We start from the raw sequence: 17,763 nt of genomic DNA, 5'->3' as shown, positions 1-17,763 counted from the left end.
AAACAGGTGCCATTACTACAGGTAACGAGTGGAGGACAGAGGAGCCTCTTAAAGAAGTAGTTACAGGTCTGTGAGAGCCAGACATCTTGCTAGTTTGTAGGTGACCAAATACTTACTTTCCACCATGATTTGCAAATAAATTCTTTAAAAATTAGACAATGTGATTTTCTGGATTTTTTCCCCCATTTTGTCTCTCATAGTTGAGGTATACCTATGATGAAAATTACAGGCCTCTCTCATCTTTTTAAGTGGGAGAACTTGCACAATTGGTGGCTGACTAAATACTTTTTTGCCCCACTGTACTTGAGACTGTAACTTCTGGGGATTAGCGTATTTGTGTACGGCGCAGAAGGCAAAGATGCAATGCATACTTTTGTTTGTACCATTTGACAGACTTTAATTTAGCTACTTCTCAGGGAAGTTTACAAAAATAAGACGAGGAAACTAACAAAATTAATAGAAAACTAGCTAAACCACCATAGCAACAGCCTGTTTAGTGCCATCTCTTTTATTCTTCTTTGAAAGATTAAAAATTAAATGTTAGTTACATAAACGATAACTATTTAGGACAAAAACATGTAATTTGACATGAGTAAATGTTCCACAAATAGAACATCTCCATTAAAGAGCCTCTATTTTTTGTTATTGTCCACCTCACCTTAGACAGCATGGCCTGCAGAGATTCTTATAGGAGTAGGAATTATGATGTATTTTGGTTCAAGGCAGGGCTTGATTTTAATAGTGCAGGCAGTGCATTTTATTCCCTAAGACAAAATAGAACCTGTTGTAGAACAAATTAAAAACAACCTTCTATATCAGACAAAGCCTCTTGCCTCCGTTTTGGACCATGCTTCTTCGCTTTGCTTTCATCTAATTCATTCTGCTAACGCTAGACAAAACAAACCACCACAATTTGTACAAGTCAGCAATTTTTAAAATTATTTTGATTTCTGGAAAGATGAAAATCATATACTGTATATACTAAGCAAAAAACTAATTCTGTATTTCATGGCATGTTATAAAATTAAACTAGTAACGTTTAAATTAGTTCACTTAACCATGGGAAAAATGGGACACTAAACATATAAACCAGTATCTGCTATCCAAATGTCCAATTATTCCCCAATGGGAGTTTCATCAATTAATATAGAAGGTGAAATAAGATCTTCAGACCTTTATATAAATGATTGAGAAAGATGTCTTTAATCCTTTACAGCCATAAAAACATGCAACAGCCGCTTCTGTTGTCATTTTATTTGTTAGTTTTATATCCAGGCTTATATCTTGAAGCTGAAGCTCAATAAGTTGTACATAGACACACCATTCCCTCTTCCATTTTTTCCCATAAAAACAACCCTCTGAGGTTAAGATGAGCTAAGAGAAAATGACCAGGCCTGAAATTCACCAGCCTCCATCACTGACTATGGACTTGAACCTGGGTTTCCCCATTCCTAGTCCAACTCTTTAAGTATTACACCACACAGGCTCTCATCACTGTTAATTTCCAAACCATTGATATATAACTCAAAAAAAAAAGTGTATCAAGTACTAGTGAATCTGAGTGAAATTACTTCTATTTGAAAGCGTCATTATGGCACATGACTGTATCATCTGAACTGTTCCATTTTGAATATGACATCTCCAATAGTTAGCTAAATCTCCCATTTTTTTCATCCCATTTCTAGATTAGCCTTCTATTGAGTGTTATGTTCATTTTTAAGAGATGTTTTAAGCATTTTAATGGTTGCTGTTCCCATATAACTAGTAAGGCATCTGGCCAGATGGAGTTAAAGATGCTTACACATCTTCCTGATGCAGTAATATATTCAAAAGTACTCCATTACTGCAACCTGAGAAAAGATTTATCAACCCAGAATATCCTAAAACTACTTATTCATATTTTTTAAAATTGTCTTCTGGCAGGAACGCAGCCATAAATAATTGTCTTGGTACTTCCAGGATCATCAACTTCCGGTGAAATTTGCCAGCCAATACACACAAGCCGGGAGAGAGCTCTGTGTCACCTGAAAAGTTAGGAGACCTAGAGGATGGCCTTCTTAGTAATAACCCCCTCACTTTAGAACAGTATGACACCCCCCCTACCCAAGTTAATACTCAGGAAGGCAGTGAACACACAAAACAGGGTTTTGATAAAAACTTCAGTTAGGCTGACAGTAGTATGAGGCTTTTGTGAGATAATGTTATTTGTTATTGTATTTTTACGACTGTAAATTCACTAGAGTTCCTAGACTAGACAACAAATAATTTATAAATACCTATAAAAGCAAATCAGCAAATAAAGTGTTGCCACAGAGCCCAAAGAAATCTTTTTCCCTCCTTGTTTCCTTCTATATAAACATACAGATTTCTTCAAGAACCTAGAGGCCCCAAATTTAGTATAAAATCAAAGCAGAGGACTTGCCTTACACAAGTGTCTTACAAGCTTAATTTCCAATTTCTAAACTAAAAGCTTTGTGATAATTATGAATGCAAAAACTGTAAAGTATTTTACAAATTATGAAGTACAATATACATGAATAGCTACCATTTTTGACTACACATATCCATTAATTACTTCACTAAGCTTATTTTATTCATAGAAGTTTGGTATATTTATATACAAAACACAATCTTCAATGGATGCAAGCCAATTAAAGAACCAACTATAATTTCAGTTGATTTTCTTAAAGGAAATTATTTTAAATTAATGTGGCTACTGAACAGTTGCCATACTTTACCTCAAAAATATATGCCATCTAATTTTTGCTGTGAACATTTGTTTATTTAAGCTAAACTCCAGGCCATGAATGTTGACCATGAAGCAGTCTCAGATTTCCTGCTACTAATTCATGCTACCTCGTTCTAAACAAGGGCAAACATCATATGTTTGTTACATTAATGCATTCTGCCAAAACATCACTATTAAATGAAATCATTGCAATATTTTTGGTGGAAACCTTTAACAACTTCCATCCCTCACAGAAGCACAGAAGCGAAACAAGGCTGTTTTGTTTCCACAAAGTAACTGATTCTTGGTATACTAGAGGTTGCTCAAAACGTTTTTCCATACATGTTTCTCAAAAAGAATGAGCATTTAAATGTGGTTTACCTTTACCAGAGAATGAAGGCTTTTTTCACCAAACATATCCCAGAGGAAGGTCAGGTCTTCTTGGTTGTCCACATGTGGCTGCAGCTGGGCTGGCAGTGAAGCCAGCAGCTCATACAAACCTATAAAGTGAAAATAAAACACAAAGTGAAAATTAAAGTTGGTTCCATTAATTTCATTTAGCCTTCTGGTGTAAGTTGCTGCTTTATACCATTTTATATTAAGATAACAGAGGGTATGGAAATACCTAATAAAGCAATGAAGAGAGTTTTAGAGAGAGTGTGAGATTTGGATTAAAAAAGAAAGAAACTACTAGCATGGTTTTTTTTTTTTTTACTTTATTAACGGTGGCTAAAATATACGGGCGATATATTTATTTAACACTGAATCAAGAATTCATAAAGCTTTTTGGAAGGGGACAAAACCCAGAAACACACGCATTCCTTTGCTTAATCGTTATTCCAGTTCCCTAGATGTTAGAGTGAAATGAGTCATGAATAGGAAAAACATCCTTATAAGTATAGAAAATGGATAGGGTGGTCCCTTAAAAAGAGTTTGCGGTTTCTCTAAATATTTCTCACTAATACATTGCTTTTTAAAATGATCTTGGGTGTAACAGATGCATAGATAAATAAGCTCTTGAACAAAATCTTTGTACTCTTAAATTGTCTTTTGTTAAAAAGAGAGCACCTGCATAGGATTTCTCCAAAATTCTTCACAGAGATTAAAGCACTGGCTGCCCCAGTTGTTTGGGTCACATCCCATGGCAATTTCTTGGGACAGACAGTAGCATAGAGGTACAATAGCAGAAAGCATAATATTATCTATCAAATAGCTGTCCAAGAAACAACAATGTGATTTGCAGAAGCCTTCCTGTCAAGAGTTGAAAGCAAGCAGGAGCAAACATCAATTTACAGCACATTTATCCAGTGGGAATTTTTGTGACTAAAGATACAATACTTCAAAGATGGCAAACATTAATAACTTTTTGGCTAACCCAATATAGATGATCAACTATTATTTTTCTTTCATTGTGGCAATCCTGAATATTCTAAGATGTGAAGTCTATTAAACAAGTTGACTTTTTCAGAGCAGAGGCTTATGATCAGACCAGGCACTATCGACCACAGCAACAGCTTTCCAAAGCGACTACCGAAGAAATACCTTTCCAAAACGATTGCCTATTAAATTATATTATATTACACTACATTGATTTTATTAAATTATACTGTCTATTAAGTTATATTCCGTGATCTATAAATGGGATCATTTCTCCTTAAAGACTATCGTTTAAACACTTGAGTAAACACTGCTGCCCAATTTTTTGAGGCATTAGATGATTGTTCTAAAATTAAATACAGAGCTTTCTGGAACCAGTGTGCTGTTTTCCTGTCTTCCTGTTGTTATTTAATAAAATATGCTAGGGGAAAAAAATCCTTCCAGACATAGTTTTCTATGGGCTTTTGTGAGGCAGTGCTCATATTTCAAACTTTGATTTATTTTAAACCTACTCTTCTTTATAGCAGCTTTTAAGCATAAAAATAGAATGCTCACATCGCTGAAACTTTTCCTGAATATAAAAAGTACTGAATCTACATCAAGAGCCTCCCCCAACAGCGTTTGCACTAAAAGATCACGGGTTCAAGCCTCAGGTCAGCCAAGTTACGTACAGAAGGAAAGCACTAAGTGCAAAGTTTATGTATGAGGTATAGGCAATGGGGTGCCTTCCATCTGTTTCAGATTATAGTTTTTGTAAGGCTTACTCAGCATGGCAATTGAAACTCACTAAATAGCTGGAAAGCACTAGATGGCCAAACCCTGCATCTTGCGCACGGATGCTATTTTAATATTTCGAAGGGAGAGGGAGTCACGTTTGTCTGAAGTATACGATGCAGCATCCTCTTCCTGCAGCAGTTTCTAACACAGCAAGAACTCAGCGAAAGGAAATATTGGAGATTGCTTTTTTACAAAAGTAAGTAATCCCTGCAGACAAAGAATTCTTCCTACCTCATCAGCTTAAAAGGATTTGCAGATAGGTATTAAAAACTAAACTAAAGTGGCGCCAACCTACTCATGTTCTTCCCTTGGTGCCTTTACTTGACATTTTACTTTTTAAAAAGTAATTCTGTTTCCTAAAAGGGAAGCTAATACAGGTAGTCCCCAGGTTAAGAATGACCCATAGTTAAGAACGGAGCCTACTGTAGCAAAATCTGAGTTAAATACGCAATGGTTCGAGTTCATTACACGATACTATTATACAGTATTATACAATATTATTGTTCCAGCTTATGTACAAATTTGACTTAAGGACAGATCTTGGGAACGGAACTCGTTCTTAAACTGGGAACTGCCTATAATCAGCAAAGCAAAGGGTTGAGCTTTAGAAGCAGAACTTTAAAGAATGCCTCCAGGACCCAAATGTGGGCTTTATTAGAAAATAAAAACGAATGGCAGCTGCAGCCCAGTGTTTGTTTGGCATTATACCCACCTCCCCATGAAAATAATGAAAGGGGAAAAAAAGCAAAAGTATTAAGAAGCATCCTGAGGGATGGGGTGGCAGGAACTATTTGTTAACCGCTCTTTGTATCTGGCCATATTTGTCATGACAGCCATTTGTGCAAGATCAAGTCTTTTCAATTATTTGAAAGAAAATAATAAAAGATTGGCAAAGTTAAGTGTTAAGAGGACATATTTCATGCTGTTGGAATCTGAAAACAGGAGATTCATTTTCAGACCTTTGCAAACGCACTGTCATTGCTCAGAAGCAGACTGAACAAACAGTACATTTTAGAGTACATCCAATCTCCTGTGGTTGAGCACTGCACAGATAATGAAGTAAACTTGTTCATCATTACTGAAGTTTTCAGTGAGGAAATAAGAGGCTCTCCACAAGGGGAAAAAAAAAAAAAGGAAGTTATGAAGCTACTGCTCTGTTCTGTGAATTTGTATTTGCCTGAAATTAATTTAACTGTTGTGGATTTCTAGTTTGGTGAAGTTAGAAATTCCTAGTCCCATTTATAGGTCTAGAGTTGAAAGTTCTCTAAGGAGAAGTAGTGCCTGTTAAAGTAATTTAAGTTTTTGGTATAGGCTTCCTCTCTAGCAATGTACTTTCTCTGGTGAACAAATCACATTCGCAACATTGCAGAATCTTTTTCAGAACAGCAGCAATAAAACCCGCCAAAATGTTTGAGAATGGTTTGTTAAACATAAGACATACTTGTGGCATATTTTGTATAACTAAGCCCAGTTTCACTCCAGTTTGAAGATTTCTGGCCTGAATTATCTAAAATGGATTACACAAATAATTACTATTATTCAAAGAATCATTGAATATTAGAGTTGGAAGGGTTATCACAGGTCATCTAGTCGACTTCATGTTCAGTGTACAAATCAACTAAACCATATATGACAGCCATCTAACCCCCATTTGAAAATTTCCAGCAAGGGGGAGTCCACCACTGTCATGGACAGACTGTTCCACTGTTCAACAGCTTTACACCCCGAAATTCCTCCTAAAGTTTAGGCTGAATTTCTTTTCTTTTCACTTATACCCATTGTTACTGCCCTCGTTGACTGCTGTCATGTCCCCAAAACTTCCTCTTTTGCAGACTAAATATGTCCGGGTTCTTCAACCTTTCCTCAGCCTGGGTGCTCATCTCTGAACCTACTTCAGCATCTGTATGTTCATTTCAAAGTCCAGTGCCCAAAACTAGATATAGTATACCATGTTTGGTCTAATCAATACAGAGTGCCAAAGAACAATTATCTCCCATGAAACAGACACAGTGCTTTTGTTAATGCAGGCCACAAGTGAATTTGCTTGCTTGCTCATGTTCAGCAGGTCATTCGCCACTATTCCTAGATTCTTTTCACATGCAGTTCCTCTAAGCCAGGTCTCACCAACCCTAGACCTATACATTAAACCTGTCCTAGTAGATGCAGGACTTCACATTTATCAAAATTGAACATCCCACTAGAACTGGCCCAATGTTCAAATCAATCCTCGATTTGGCATCATCTACAAATGTAACAAGCATTCGATGCATTTCATACTCCAAGTCTTTATAAAGATCTTGAATAACGTTGGGTCAAAGACCTCCATATTCAAGGGCATAAGTTTTTTTCACAGGCATTTGACATCTTTACATACAAAGCCACTCTACTTCTCTTTTTGTTGGATGTAGTCCTTTTGAACAAGTAAGATTTGGAGGGAGTGGCAGGTGGACTGATTGGATATGCTGCACTTGAATTTATGCATGGCAGCAGCTACAGGGAAAGAAGATGCTGGGAAAATCAGGGCGCAGGGCGGGTGGGCTATATTTAAATTTAAGCATGGCAACAATGACTATAAGGAAGATGCTAGAAAGAAGATCAGAGGAAGGGACAGGTGGATCATTCAGGCCTGCTATACTTCAATTTAATTATGGCAACAGAAGAAAGGCAAGGTACTAGGAACACTGGCAGGCAGGCTGACACACAGGCTATACAGAGAAGAATGGGAGAGAAGGGCAAGATGTATCATCCTTGCCTTACTCAATGATAAGACCTCTCCTGGAATATCCAAAATGTTCCAGTTCTCTAGACCATGACCTACTTGGAATGATCTGATGAAACTTTTAAGCAGTAATGCATTAGATTGGCGCACAAAACACACACATTTTCTGGTCCATGCACACTCCTAGATGAAGTCTTAAAGTTCCAGAAAACAACAGGTGGTCGTCTTCTTGTATAAACCCATGAGTAATATGACAGCAAGAGTGAAAAATAGCCAACATCCTGGCAACTGAGGCTGCAATGTCTTTTTTTTTTTTTTACATAACACACAATGGTGTATATCATTTTGTCATGGGTGGCAGCTTATTATCCTAATTATTGTTATAATAAATCAGCCAAGCTAATCTATTGGTTGTAAATCCAGTCCAAAGTCAGAAGATGCACTAAAGCCGGTGGCCATATAAATGTGATTAATAAATAAATAAATAAAGACAAATGCCAGGGATGTTCTTGTAGCTAGAAGTCTGTCACACCAGGAGTTACGAAGGTCTTCATGGACTAAGAGGTTCCAGCAGCCTTGGCCCAAGGTGTTCCCTGAATACCAGAAACTCCTGAACTCTGAAAACAGCCGATCTTAGTCAAGCCTGTTTTTTTTTTTTTAATTACTCCTGATTAACTTTGTTTGGTCAGAAGTTTTTTAGCATATCTGAGCACCTGTACTACTCTCTCTTCTGACTTTCCAACCACCGATAGTAGTGTTCTCAAATATAGGCTGGTGGAAGCTCCTATCTAAGTCAGAGTCTGTTAGGTCCCCAGCGGAGATGGCAGGGTCTGTTACTGACTCAGCATAGCTGCTAAAGCTTGGAAGTGCAGAGTTTTGCTGTTGGAATGTCTTCTGGTTCTCTTCCTCATCTGAGGCATATTCTTAACAGGATCATGACACATTTCTAAATTCACAATAGTGAAATGTAAATACAGTATTGAATAATGCTGTTGCATCTGTAATTCAGACATATAATAAATATTTCTTCATCCCAAAGAGAATACATATTTTACATGAGGGATACCACTTGCTCACATTCAGAGGAAATTATACTGCCCCTCCCTTGGTGGAATAAAAAAATCTGAGCCATTTTAAAAACAAAGGAGAAGCTGGGAAGCCTCCTATTTTCAAAAGTAATAGGTACCGTGCTCTATTTTACTGTCTTTGTGCTAAGTTAAAACTCACTATCTTTATTGCTCTGTACACATTAGGAAATTCTGTTTCAGGTCAGCCTTTTATCCTGTTGTTGTTGTTTAGTCGTTAAGTCGTGTCCGACTCTTCGTGACCCCATGAACCATATTGCGCCAGGCCTTCCTGTCCTTCACTGCCTCCCTGAGTTTGCTCAGTTTCATGCTCATTGCTTCAGTGATGCTATCTAACCATCTCATCCTCTGCCGTCCTCTTCTCCTTCTGCCTTCAATCTTTCCCAGCATCAGGGTCTTCTCCAAAGAGATCTCTCTTCGCATTAGGTGGCCAAAATATCTGAGCTTGAGCTTCATTATCGATCCTTCCAATGAGCAATCAGGGTTGATTTCCTTTAAGATTGACTGGTTTGACCTCCTAGCAGTCCAGGGGACTCTCAAGAGTATAGTTTTAGTTATAGTATAGTTTTGTTGCTGCTGTTGTTGCTAAACATTTTCTTGTGATAATAATAACTGGAAGCCACTCACCTCTTTATTGGGATTTTGGGATGGAGAAATCCTATTCAGAGTAGACCAGTGGCATCATCTACTAGGAGCATTATACCTTTGTTTGTTAGAATAACACCAAAAGAAGTCAAAGGAAAACTATCACCTGCACAGCTCTAGAGTTGATCTCCTTCACTACAGAATGTTTGCATTCTGGATATTTAAAATTATAAAAGAGCTTTGCATTTTATCTCTTCCTTTTTGCAATAAAATTTTATTTTGTTTATCTTTTGTGAGATCAGACTCTCTCAAGACAGGGCTGAAATCCTCCGCCCACAAGCTTCTAATCTAGACACCCAAGAGTTTGCATTATAGACATTATTCCAATTTGTTATTATTTTTACCTTTTATCACCAGAAAGGCAGTGCAGGGTGTGAGAGCCTCACCTCACCCATCTTATTCAAACAGTGCTGAAAGACACCAAGTGATAAACCCCATGGAATACAGCTGGTGGCAGGGGGTCCTTGCTAGCAAAGGAATCTAGCTAGACCCCAAGGCAGGATGACCTAGAGTGTGAAGACCCAGAAGGCTTGAGAGAAGAGTTTGAGACCTCTAGCCTTTCACCCTATAGACTCAGCTATCCCGCTACAGAAGTTTTGAAACAACAAGCCAACAAGGCAGGCTGCATTTCTGCATATCTTTTATACTTTCGCTTATCTGAATAACATTAATTTTTCATTAAAGTTATCTAACTCAACAGTATTCAGAACCAACAAGGCAGGGAAGACATACAGGGCGTGGCTTCTGGATTTTTCCCCCAACCTTTCTATCAGCAATGGTGATAGGAAGTATCTGTATTTTCTGCTGTGTTGCTGTATAATGAAGTAACATGTTAGGTCGGTGAGCATGCATGTGTTGCTGGTCTCCCCTCATGTTGCCTCTGAAGGTGTCTGCATCTGTGTACCCCAGGAAGCACAGAGTGGGCAGTGTGAGCTCAGCCCTGGGTCACGTGGTTGGGGAGTTTGTCTCCGAATGGGGAGGCGAACAGCATTTTGAGCTGCTCCTCAACTGCCTCTCTCTCCCATAGGGGTACAGCGAGGGGATATTTTCTTATCCACAGTCTGGACCATTTTCAAACTGTTTCTCTTTTGCCAGGTTCTTTCACCATATCAAATTTGATCTCATTCTGCTCAGTTTTCAATAGTTACCATCCTGTTAGACAGATAGTCCCAAGTCCCTTTAACATGCTTTTCAACATTTAGTTGACCTGGAAAAATGAGATTTGTATTCACACTACTTCCAGGATTTTCTGATTTTTTAATTCATTTATAATCCAGAAGCTAGTTTAAATCTTACATCAAAATGTAGCTACTCAAAGCTGGAAAGCACATTTCAAATTCTTAAATGTCCACTTTTGTTTTTAGAAATCCAAACAATCAGCTACCTGAAATGCCCTCAATCATCACTCCACAAATCAGAACAAGGCTAAACCTATCCATAGTCTATAAATTCTTGTGAGGCAGCTGCTTTTATGTAGGCATATTAGCTTCTTGTTAATTTAAACTGAAAATAAACAAAATGAACTTTTTGGATCAGCACACAATATGTCTAACGGATATTATTGTGCATGATTTGAATCCTGCTTTAAGCAACATTAAGCCTACTCTTGACTATATATTTTATCAAGTCTTCAATATATAAATATTTAACAAAGCCATACTTCATTGTTACTTATAATTATACCACTGAGACATAGCTTGACAACTTCCTTAAAAAATGTAATCCAGTAATGGCACATTGTAAGTTTGATAGTATTTTGAACATACAGAAAGTATTTTTCTAGCTTCATATGTCCTAGAAAATAGTTTGAGAACTGTTTTCATTAATTAAATTTGAAACTGAAACAAATAAATATTTGATTGGTTATTAACAGCAATTTATATTATAAACAGCACTGGTTTACTAGTGTTGACTAGTTACTAGTCACACAGTCCAGCCTTTTTTAAAGCTTATTAATAGTTACTGATGTACGCATCTAAAATGATTTTTTTTACTGCTTGTTACATACACACCCCTCTTTGATAAAAATAGCAAATCAGTCTTCCACAATACTGCACTGTAATATCAATCTCTGTTAAACTATTGCTTATTTAGAACTTTTGGAGATGGGTAAATCAAGTCCAAGTCCCCGCCATACTCCCTGGACTTTTCATAATGGCTCTGCTGCTAAGGATGCTAACAGACCCCCATGAAGATCAACAAACAGATCCCTTAAAGATCTCCCTAAATTACTGTGGTTGTATTTTAATTTTGAAGAATCCTAAAGAAAAAGAAAGGTCACTCACAACATTTAAAGTACTTAACATTTAGAGTACCCTAAATCTAACTTCCTCATTAGAAGTTTTCATAAAATCTTAGAAAGGCTAAATGGAAATCTGAGAGAATAAGGACGATGCTTTATCTATTACACTTGCAACAGAAGTATAACGGCATGTATCTTTATATATGTTTTAATCACTAAATATACATATGCATCTATAATTGCTGGTTACTTAAGAAGAAGTGAACAATAGGATCTTCGAATCTTTTTTTAGAACTGATTCCGCAACTTAAATCACAAAATCCAGCCCATTGATAGAACTATAACAGCAAAACAATTATTACATAGTTTTTCTGCTATTGAAAATGTACTTTATCTGGACTCAACCCTCCCAATAATGTATCTTCTAAAACCCTGAAGAAATTTGGCATGAACCAGATATGTAGCTTATGGAAACAGTTCCTTTAGATAAAGAAACTTGCTGGGGATAGGGTGAGGGCTCAGAGATCAAAATATGGTTCCACATGGAGCTGTAAACACTGTTTATACTACATCTAAACTACTGATTTCTTGAATGGTATTTTACTGAATACATGGACACCTTTGCATACTTGGAAATGTGTAGTAAAATAGTTCTTACAAATACTGGAAAATGTCCAACAAAAAATACTTTCCAATTTTAGAGACTAGTTTCTGTTACTACTATTTTCTATCTAAGGGTGAAAGTTCCTAGAAAAAGAATAAATGGCTAAAAGGTTGGGGAAAGTGCTCACGTGGTAAACTACTCAGAGTCCAGATGCTCAACATTCTTGACATCAGAATGGAAAAATTTACTATTAGTCTAGAGAAATTTAATATCACAATTTTTGTCATATCCTTCATAGCTTCATTATTAGAACAAGTCTGTGGAAGCTATAAAGTAGAGTTAAATGATAAAAAAATATGGTCATTTTGTTCCATCACTTTTATGTATTACAATCATGTCAGGGAAATTTTAAATCAATACAATGACAAGTGGGCATCTCCCTTTATTTGTTAATTTACTACATTAGATTTTTGAGCTGTAATGCCAGGCTAATGCTTCAATGTTACTATAATGAACTCAAAAGAATGTATCATTAAGCCCACTGAAGTTTTACTGGATTAACAGATCAAAATATATCAACCTTTAAATTTTCCACTTTCACATAGATTAGCAGAAATTCAATTAATAATACCTATTTCAGAAAGTTTTAAGATGATTTCTATTTTTCAGGATGCTCTACAATCTGAATACGAAACATCTTTATCCTGAAAGAAATCCAAAGATTCCAATGTCAATTGCCACAGACTGCTTTTGTCTAGAAAATAAAATTTTATTTTCTAAAATTCCCAAATGTGTTGAAAATGTTAACTTAAATTGTTAAGTTGTAAGTCATAACTCTGGGACATTATTCATAATGCTCTAGTTACAGATAAACCACCTGCTAAGGAAGAAGGTAATAGCAAGTCATCTCTACATTGTTTCCGAGGAAACTACAGACATTCAAAACATTTTGAATTCAAAGTACTTCACATTTGAAATGCCCCGATTTGAATGCAAAACAGCTGTTTTGAACATTGATTTGATCATTCTGGAAATGTTTTGAGCTCCAAATGATTCAAATTTTAAATATATTGCACATGCCCAATGGACATATTCATGAAACCACTCAAAAATGTGGCTTGAAGCAGATTTTATCTTTTTACAATCTGTAAAAAACAGGATTTTTAAAAAAATCTACTTGATTTAGGTGATTTAACACAGTTAAAATACAGCATGACCTAGGGCATATGTAGCTTTATTACCAGCCAATTTTTCTTTTTTTAAAATGACTTTATTAGATTTTACGATAAGAACAATAAAAACAAAAACTAATATTAGATAAAGAATGAAAAAAGATAGAATGAAAAAGAAGAGAAAGAACAAAGTCAAAAGTGCAAAAAGAAAGAGTACAGAAAAGAATGACTTCCTACTTTACTCACAACAGACATAAGTATCAATTTACACTAAATTCTTACTCTAAATTTACATCACAACTTTCATTTTTTCTATTGTCCACTATTATTTCTAATCATCAAATCCATACATCATAATTTCATTTTTTTTCCGTTTCACGCAAAAAGTCCAAAACAGGCTTAAAATTAGCATTAAAATTACTCAATGTCTTTTCTCTAATCAAAGCTTTCAGTTTTGCCATCTCAGCCAACTCCATCAACTTCACTATCCATTTTTCCATTGTAGGTAATGTCAGATCTTTCCATCTTTGTCTATATAGAAGCCTTGCTACTGTTATCATATATAGAAACAAAGATCCATTAGATTTTTCCAGCTGTTTGTCCATCAATCTCGAAAGAAAAATCTCTGGTTTTAATTGCATATTAATCTTTAAAATTTTCTGAATTAAAATATGCATTTGATTCCAAAATTTTTTAGTTTTTTTATAGGTCCACCAAACACGATAGAAAGTCCCCTCTTGTTATTCATATTTCCAACATAAATTCAAAGTACTTTTATACATTTTAGATGCTTTTTCTAGTGATAAATACCAACAATACATCATTTTATAAAAATTCTCTTTAAGATTGTAACAGTGTAAATTTCAGTCCTTTCATCCACATATTCTCCCAACCAGCCAATTCTTCTTAAATTTTTAGCTCATTCAAATTCTTTCACATAACTGGCAGAAGAAAGCCGTACTAAGCTTGCTTCACTTACCAGGACTGGTTTCTTATACATAAAACCCAATAAAGTAAAAGAGATCCATGTACAGGAGACTGTTTCTATAGGAACTTGATATACATTTGAATGCATCTAAGTAAGGATGCACACTTCATTCCCTACCTACATTTCTGTTTACCTAGAGATATTGGACTAATATGCAGATAGCTACACACTAGACTTAGACTTAATAACTAGTACTTAACAGTTACTCAACTAATTAGTAACAGCTAACTGCATGCAAAAAATCAGCAACTCTACCTCCATCTCCACCAGATCCAGATGATAAAGCTGGCATCGTTCAGAACTTCAGCTAGGAGCTGGTAGCAAGTTTCACTTCAACTACTGGCAGACACGTTCCCCAATAAGGTTTAGGCAATTTCAAAGTGCCCTGAAAAGAATATAAATAAGGATAAATAAGATTACCAAAAACTGCAAGTGACTATAAGTGTTAGCAATTTGAAATATATTTCTTTAAATCATTACAAGATATTATTATAGAACTTTAAAAGATAGTATGCATTATTCTTACACTGTTTCTTCTACTCATGTGTATATATAGATGGATGATGGATGAATGTGGTGTGTTTAAGAACAAGCAAGGAAATTTTGATTTAAAGAGATGATATCCCAGTACCACCATAAACAACTGTCTGTTATGTTCTGTATGTTTTCAAAAGCAGCTTGCTTTTTGGCAAGCCATTTAAGAAAAAGCCCCTTGGATTCAGGTACTGTAGTTTTACCACTTTTTAAGAGGACTCCTAAAAAAGACTTTCTGGTACTGTCGCCTTGTCCAATTCTCAGAATTTACTGGAAGTTGTCTAGGAGAACATCTTTTATTTCCCTAGAAGGCATGGACATTGGGAAGCACCAAGGAACATATTGGTGGGCCAGGACAGAAACGATTACTACAACTACTACCACTCAAGTAGACTAAAATATTAACATACTTCTAAAATGTAGTTTATACTGATTTAAATCTTCTAAGTAGAATAATCATACCATTAAAAATGAAGCCAAAAATATGAACTTTTTTGGGGCATGCCAGCAAAAACGAAGAACATATATCCCCACGCTAACTCTAGCATTATATGTTCTCAGCTGGGAGTATGATTTTACTTTCATGTTATGATGAAAAAACATAACAACATTAAGCATACCTTTAGCATACTTCACATATATTTTTGTGTCCTCCCATAAGAGATTACATTACCAGCTTAAAATAATTAAGTTTGTAATTTGGCCACTTTCATATTGTGTTACTTGTATGATTAACACTAAAGCATGGTTTTATGAATGATGCACCTTACTCGTCGTCTACTGGTTCCAAACAAGTACAAATATCTCATTTGCAGCTTTCCTAAATAATTAGCTTCAGCAGCTGAACAGTATTTTCTAACAGCCTCTAAAATTGTTAGGACTTATTTCAGACAATGCAACTGTTTATAAAACAGAAGTTAAAACATTTCAACTTCTGATTTAAAAAAAAAAAAAGGATTACAGAATATTAAAGAGGCAGATGCACTGTGTTGTGGATAATCAAGTATGTTTGCTTGTGTGTGCTTAATTCTGCACTGAGTTATGGCTCTTAAGCACAACTCCATTTATTCAACCTTGTATGAATATCTCTACAGATTAAATTTTTAAAAGTCACTTGAAATCAGGCCAAGGACACAGTGTACAAGCATTGGAAAGCATCAATTCAATTTTTCTGGTATAAATGTAACATGCACATAGCAAAGCCAAAAAAATAAAATTTAAAACTTGGACCCAAAGTTATAGAGTTATTAAGGAATCAAAATACTAATTGAAGCCAACCAGCTTTTCATTATTGCTCACTAGATTGTTCATTAGCTTATTAGCTGTCTCTGGGTTCTTTCCAAAGTTAATCATTAAAATGTATTTAAAAATGAAAGTCCTATGAATTTAGAAAATAACTAGTGTTAATAAGAATAGATACCATTTACCATTTTTCTTTATTGTGGTTGAATTCTTTGACTTTCAGAACCTCTTATTTTAAAGAGTTGTGTGGCAATGTATATATACAGTATAGTGAAAATAAATGGCCTGGTAAAATCATTATCAGTAAAAAGCTTAAAATGAAAAAAATATTTTTCTCCACAAAACTTGTAAGTTCAGTTACATTTTTCAAGTGAAGCTTGCTTTGGTGGAAATGGTTTAAAATGCTTTGTAATTTTGCAGCAGAATACAGCTTATGGTATTGCTGGCTACTGCATGGAATTGATTTGCTGTGATACAGAAATACCAGCTGTTATAGTGTATCCTAAGAGGGATTACTAAATATTCTTCAGCTGAAGTTCAATCCATCTTTCCATAAAAACATAGCCAAAACCCAGGAACGTAAAAGGAATATCGAGTGCACCTGAGGCATTTACAATGCCCAATAGGACTGTTAAAACCAGCCATTTAAAGGGTTTAAAAATAAAAAAAAAGAAATCTCATTATTCCAGTGGTACCTTGTTTCTATATCACACTGTATCGGATTCTTCTGGCAGCTACCATGTGGAAACAGTGAAATATGTGAAGTTCAATAGAAAGTTGAATTTCCACCAGGCCCTTAGTAACCTCTCAGGCTCCTGTGGTACCTGTGCCATCTAGTGGTTATGTGGGCTTGTGCAATATCATCTTATAAAATAAACGTTGGAAGGGGCTGTTCAGGGCAATGACTCCTACCCGCTGCTCAATGGAGGAACCCAAATGAAAGCATCCTGATGATTCAGATTCTATCTGAATAACATCCAGAGAGAGAGAGTTCATTACCTCCCTTAATATCTGATTCAACAGTTGATCAGCTCTAAACACGGCATCGTTTTTTTCTCTAGCACTCAACTGGAATCTGCTTTCCTGAACTTAAGACCATTACTTCATGTCATTCCCTCCGGGATAATAAAGACCAGATTGCAACCTTCCAGAAGACTTAAAAGAGTGCCAGGATATCTTTCCTCAGTCAACTTTTACTCAGGATATCTTTTTATTGCTTTAATTGATTATGTGCCATCAAGTTGTTTTTGATTTCTAGTGACCATATATATAATTTTCTCCATGATGATCTATCCTTAACCTGGTCTTTCAGGTTTTCCAACAGTGCATTCATTGCCACTGTAACTGAGCCCATCCACCTTGCTGCTGTTCGTCTTCTTCTCTGGCCTTCCACCTTTCCCAGCATTAGAGCCTTCTCCAGAGAGCTGGGGCTTCGCATAATGTGTCCAAAGTAGGATAATTTGAGTGAGAACTATGGGTTGATTTGTTTGATAATCTATTGGTTTGTTTTCTTGTCTGTCCATGGTATTCTCAGGTGTCCTCCCTAATACCAAAGTTCGAAGGCGTCAATACTCTTCCTATCCTGCTTCTTCAAAGTCCAGCTTTCACTTCTATAGAGTGTCACAGGGAATACTATGGCTTGCATGATTC

General features: G+C 35.8%; 1 protein-coding gene across 5 annotated transcripts in view; it reads right to left on the bottom strand.

The window, feature by feature from the left end:
* Window positions 1–17,763, bottom strand: part of MPP7 (MAGUK p55 scaffold protein 7) — an 86,528-nt gene that overhangs the window by 50,155 nt on the left and 18,610 nt on the right. For 4 of the 5 annotated variants that reach the window (XM_088150296.1, XM_025167404.2, XM_088150293.1 and 1 more), the window contains exons 2-3: window positions 14,593–14,722; window positions 3,110–3,228 (exon numbers count right to left, since the gene is read on the bottom strand). In XM_088150296.1, the coding sequence (XP_088006422.1) occupies window positions 3,110–3,228; window positions 14,593–14,629 (156 nt within the window). In that variant the 5' untranslated portion in view covers window positions 14,630–14,722. The remainder of the gene's footprint in view (window positions 1–3,109; window positions 3,229–14,592; window positions 14,723–17,763) is intronic. The other variant, XM_088150295.1, reaches the window with a different exon arrangement.

Source organism: Python bivittatus, unplaced genomic scaffold (assembly GCF_059951505.1).
Source record: "Python bivittatus isolate LINGU-HERP-01145 unplaced genomic scaffold, Pbiv_v1 ctg000610_np1212, whole genome shotgun sequence".
Classification (NCBI taxonomy): Eukaryota; Metazoa; Chordata; class Lepidosauria; order Squamata; family Pythonidae; genus Python; species Python bivittatus.
Note: the sequence above shows the minus strand (reverse complement) of the source record. Positions and strands in the feature narration are given on the sequence as shown.